The following is a 6,000-nucleotide window of genomic DNA, read 5'->3' as shown; positions in this document are numbered from 1 at the left end:
AGAGGTAAGGAAAGTCCAGTCGTGGGACAGGGGAAACAAGAGATGCATTTGCAATGAAATTGCTGGTGCCGGTAGCAAGAGCAAGGGAAATTGACCCTTCCAATTTAGAATGGAGATTGTTAAGGTTGTCCTGCCAGTATCGAGGAGCATCAGAATCTTAAGTACACACACACAGGGTGCTGCCGTAAAGTGATCCTACTCTGTATGCAATTAACTAGTTGCTCTTTAAATCAGCGGCCAAGTAGAGTCAAGAGACTACTAGTGTGAGAGACACAGAAGAGAATTGGTTTAATGTCAGCATGGACTTGGCTTATAGGAGCCTTTCAACTCACTCCAAACATCATCCCAAATATTCAGAATCAGAACTACTGCTTATGAGATGAACTTTATATTATTATAGGCCTATTCACTCTTCCTTCAAGGAAATGCAAGTGTGACCCCTTGAGGCTCCTGGTGTGACTATTGCCATGGCATGGCAATAGCAGTGTTTGCAGAAAGTTTGGTGCAGATTGGAGAAACAGTGCACCTGTGGCCCCAGGGGGGCCCTGATGTGGCCCCTGGTGTGACTATTCTCATGGCGGACCCCTGAACAGTGTTTGTGCCAAGTTAGGTACTGATATGGAGCAAGGGTGAGCCTGTGGCCCCTGATGTGACTATTCTTGGCAGACCCCGAAACATAGTGTCCGATGCCAAAAACATTCCATTTGGGGGTCCTTGACATGAACAGGTTTGAGGACTACAGTGGTCAACAGAATTTAAATTGCGGTAAACCGGTGCGACGAGCCGCAAAAGAACGCCGGTGACCGTGAACGTTGGAGGTCCCTTGTCAACAGCCTATACCCCAGCAGGGGTGTGTAAGGCGTAGGTGAAGTCAAGGGGCCATACGACAAAACGTTCACCTACTGTACACTCGCCCTTTAGCGGCCATACCGTAAAAAAATTATTTGAGACCATTAATTTCACTCCATGGTGGTTGACAGAACTGCTGCTGCGCCCCATTGTGCCAAACATTGTTACTTGTGCCATGTGATGTTTTATTTTCTGTGTGGTTTAGGGTCTAATGTCTAGACAACACCAGAGGACCCAGTGACTGATGACTGCTGTTGAACTGGGTTCATTTGCTCCACTTCCATGCTGATGATGGATCATCTTTACTCTAGGCTACTTGTTTTATGGAACCACCATGCAATGTAGCCTAATGCAGTACCAACATAGCTACTGCTCAAAAATGACTATGCGGTAGCTAATTTTTGATAACTAAAACATAATCAGACTAGTAACTGATTTAACTGCAGATAACTAAGTTACTAGAACTCTCCTCTGTCACTGTTTTATTTTATTACAGAATATGTTATGCTATATTAGTGAAAGGTAGAATAGAATGTAGGCATACCTGCATTTGGCTGCTGGTTGGTAGTTATTTTATAATTGGCAAAGGGCCTCTCAAGTAATCAATTCTTACATCTAGAGCTAGCAAATTGCAGGATCAGAGTACAATATGCCCTAGTCAACCAACAAGAGGGTAAATGGTCATGCAAGAAAACGAAGATACTACGAATTAACCAGAATAGCAGGCATTAACACTAACATCTATTTAATATATATCATAAATACTGTAACATATATCATCCCAAATAAACGTTACAGTATAGGCCTACTTATAAGCAATAATAGCAACACTAATGTTGTCACTACTTGGTCATCTGGATTTAATCATGAAAATGTTTACTATATAATATGATTAATCATGATAACTGTTTAGCATATTATGATTAAAATAAGAATATTCACATTCGAGGAACATTGGAACTGAACCCCCTTATATATAAAGAGAACTGAAATAATTCACACAGCAGTCAGACTTGTGATCACCAACTTTTTATCTCAGGTCAGCAACATGATAAAATACAAAATAAAAACTTTTGCAGGAATCTCTCCAGAATATCTGATCATCTTGGTAACAAAAGTTGGGTCATGGCGATTCGTCTGAACATGGCGAGGCACAGGAAGTCAACTAGAAAGCGCTGGCATTACAGTCCACGGGCCAGTTAGTATCCGACATCTTTGGATATGTAAAGCAGTGGTTCTCAACCTTCTCTGGACCAGGGCTCATTTGAAAATCTCAAAAGTGGTCTCAGATGGGAGGGTATTTTCAGAGCATGTTTATTTTTAATGAGCGATCAATCGATTGTGTTGGGGTTTGGATAAAAGTGGGCTCCAAGTTCCTATTCATCAGTATCACAATTAAAACACATTTTTCAAGGTTTAAAGGGAAAATAATACCATGAAATATAAGTCAAATCTTAAAGGACCATTTCACCTCTGGGACAACCAGATCTTATTTTATTGTTGTTTGGGACACGATCAACACAATCCTGAGTTATTTTTTTGTGTTCAATATGTGTTTTTAGATATTTTAGTATTTCAGCATGCTACAAAGCTTTGTAGCATGATGTTGCATCATCTAATGCATCATTATGATGCTTTGTAGCATGCTGAAATACTAAAATATCTAAAAACACAGATTGAACACAAAAAATAACTCAGGATTGTGTTGACCGTGTCCCAAACAACAATAAAATAAGATCTGGTTGTCCCAGAGGTGAAGTGGTCCTATAAGTGTTTTGCATTTATTGGAGGGCCCACTTGCAACATCCTCGCAGCCCACAGGTTGAGAATCACTGGTGTAAAGTGAAACAGCACAGAGACACACGACATAGCAAAAGAAATACAAATCTTTTGTGTGTGTATATGGAAGCTCCACACAAAGCTCCAGGCACTTGCAAACAATGAAATGTAAAACTTACTTTGGTGTTCCATTTTACTCTTTGCTTAAGATGTAATTTAACATTATAAGCACAATTAACCAAAGGAGACATAGGAAAAAAAAAAACATGTGTAATTTGAACTTTTCAATAACGGAAAATATAAATGAACAAAATTGTAAACTCAAATCATAATCCAAACCTTTCTAGGCAGAAATAGAACTCTGGTTTGGACCTGAAACACACATTCCTCTTATCATTATTATTATTATTAAGCTTGGCTACTTTATATTCCGCCAGCCACTGCTGATCCATAGAAGAAACTCTTAAAGTGCATCTTTGGATGGATGGGCAAACAACACTGATTACAAATGATAATGACTATTCCAGTCCATCATTTCAAATCAAAATGGTAAATCAGTTTGGGCTGAGATGATCAATTTCCTCCCAAAATCTGTCTATATTGTTGACTGGATTTAAAGCAAGTTAAACAAAATAAGGAAAATAAATCTGACAAATGAAAAGACCGTAATCATAAGAAAACACAAACATTTAAAATGATTTCAAGCTGTGCTTTCTACTTCCAAAAAGCATCGCATTTAAAAGACAAAACATCTACAAAGCAAAAAAATGTACACACAATGCAAAAACAGCACTGTGACTCTCTCTCTCAAAACGGTTAAAACAATGTAATTAACATCTTTTATACCTTTATATCTTAATATACCTTAACACTGGCTTACTCAACAAGCCTAATGACTGATCAACTATCTATCTGGCAAAACTACATGGGTGTGAATGTTCGTTAAGGGTTTATGAATTATTCTTTCAGCTACTGTGTGTATATTAGTGTATACAGTACGTCACTTCCCCCTACACCAACCCGTGGTCCATAGACAGATAGTACCTTATCATTCATTCATGGCAGTGTGAGTGTTTAAAAGTCACAACATCACTGACCTCAGTGTGGTTCATTGGCAACCTAGCATCTCGGTTTGTCATTATTACTCTGGCACACTGTAAAATCGAGAGTGTTCATTTAACCCTGAGAGTGTACAAAAATGTGCATTTGTACGGTCTCAAGAGTTACAGGTCCATTTTGAGTTAAATCAACACTGAGGATTTTTCTGTGCAGGGAGGCAGTGCACTGGAAGAAGCATCTGCGTGTCATCGGTCCAGTTGAAGGACAGCAATACTTAGAGAAGTATTCAAACTATTTTTACAGGAAGAGCAACGCCCATGCAAAACATGATGCAAAGGATGACCGTTTTCTTTCTTTTTTTTTCTACTGCGCTTTCGATAACCGAGAACAGAAAGCGACGGGAAGGTATATTAGTCACGCGACAAGAAATGCCACAGAGGAAGAGAATCATACGTTGGGAGGGGAAGTCATGGCTGCTAAGGCACTGAGCAGGTCATAAATACGTATATTTATACACAGTTATAGCCTGTGCATGGCTTCATAACAGTCTCCCAGACCCTCCCCCTCCTTTCAATTTACAGTATGTGACGACCTACAGGGCAGAAGAAGTCCTCCCCATTGGAGGACAAGCTTCAAAAAGGGAGGGGTGTATTAGGTTTGTTACTAATAAGCATCATTCGTATTGTGTGCGTGTGTGTGTGCGTGTGTGTGTGTGTGCACGTGCGCGCAGGGGGGCTGCCTCCTCTATACACAGGTCGGCCCAGAACCTTTGTCCACCTTTAGGCCATGTGTGAGGGCCTGTTTTCATTCCCGACAGCTCTCTCTCCCCAGGGGAAGGTCACTCCATCTTTCTATGGTTGTTGTTAAGCAGCGTGTGGCCGTTCTGCACGTGGCCATTTTTGGAGGTTTCAGTCTTATCCTCGTCTTCATCTTCAGACTCCGTCTCGTCTTTATCGCTCCGCTCGTCTTCAACGATATCCTGTCGACACGAAACAGAACAGTGTACAAAATGACCGGTGACCTAATAACTTTTTTTTTTTATCTGCACAGCTCTTTATCGCTAAATTGTTTAGTGCTATAATAAAGAACAAACATGTTAACAATAAGCTATAATAAAAGCAAGGCACGCTGGTTCCATTAACCACTTTAAACCTGGCTTCCTATTTTGGCCATGTCAGATTAGGTAAAGTCTCTTTTGTTTTATAGTGAAAACTGGCGATCAAGCTCGCAACACCCCGCAATGTAATGCAAAGTGAGCTTGTAAATCAACTATTTTCACTATTCTTTACATAATATAGATATAGAGCTTAGGTGGTTGAGTCATCTAGCTAATCAATACCTGCAAAGTTCATCAACACAATGGACTCCTGAAAACCAAATCAACAAATCTAGTGACATTAATCTGTGCAATGCTAAGTGGGTGCAAGTTTCTGAACCCTCTTATCAAGTGAACTTGATATCGAGTGGACTTGATAAGAGCGAGGTAGCGGACGGTGTTCAGAGGAAGTTCACACAGTTCACGCTGGGTTAAAGGGGTGTTTTCATACGTTGCCTGGAAGGAACTTGATGACCATGCGGAGGATCAGAACAGCCCAGAACATGTGCAGACACAGCAGCACGATCATCAGGCCGTTGAAGAAGTAGAAACCGAAGAAGGCACAGTCGACCAGGGTCTGGGGATAAACCCACGTCGTCCACATGATCCTGGAGCGGTGACAAAAACAAGAACAGAGACTCCAGTCAGTCAGTCAGTCACCCAACGCTCACAGTCAAAAAGAACCATTGACAAAAGGACAACAAGGGGAAGCGCTTCAGACACAATGACTCTGTGACGGCGCTCACTGTTACTGTGTTTAGACTTCCATGAAAACCAAAAGGGAGGGCATCACTGTTCAGATCAATTCCACTATAGGCCAGATGATAATCCAGCCATTTCCCTTTTGCAGAACAGGTAACTCATATATGAACTAGAGGATGACATTTGACCCCGTGGGTCCTGTGGGATTCCCGCAGGACAGGAGTCAAATTTGTATTAATGCCAGGATCGGGACGGGACAGGAATGAAAATCAACAGGAGTGGGCAGGAGCGGGAATCATCCCAGACCAGTTCATCAAATCGCAGAAATAAATTGCACAGGGTGAGGTCTTTGAACTGCGAACATTATAAAAGTATACATTATATAATAATAAACATGATATCAAATATAATATGGATCAAAATAGAAAAACATCTGCGCGATTTTATTTCTTTATTATTTTTCGGGAGCGGCATGTGAACGGGAGTGATTTTGACCAGGAGCGGGATGGGACCAG

At 40.9% G+C, this 6,000-nt stretch overlaps 1 protein-coding gene across 1 annotated transcript in view; it reads right to left on the bottom strand.

Annotated features, from left to right (window-relative positions):
* Positions 1-1,862: 1,862 nt before the first annotated feature.
* cers2a (ceramide synthase 2a) overlaps positions 1,863-6,000 on the bottom strand; it is a 31,291-nt gene continuing 27,153 nt past the window's right edge. Inside the window, exons 10-11 of the mRNA XM_080735981.1 lie at positions 5,235-5,391; positions 1,863-4,666 (exon numbers count right to left, since the gene is read on the bottom strand). Coding sequence (XP_080592107.1) covers positions 4,526-4,666; positions 5,235-5,391 — 298 coding nt within the window. The 3' untranslated portion in view covers positions 1,863-4,525. The remainder of the gene's footprint in view (positions 4,667-5,234; positions 5,392-6,000) is intronic.

The sequence above is a fragment of the Nannobrachium achirus genome (genome assembly GCF_963921795.1).
Source record: "Nannobrachium achirus genome assembly, chromosome: 10".
Taxonomy (NCBI): domain Eukaryota; kingdom Metazoa; phylum Chordata; class Actinopteri; order Myctophiformes; family Myctophidae; genus Nannobrachium; species Nannobrachium achirus.
This window is presented reverse-complemented; position numbering and strand designations above follow the sequence as displayed.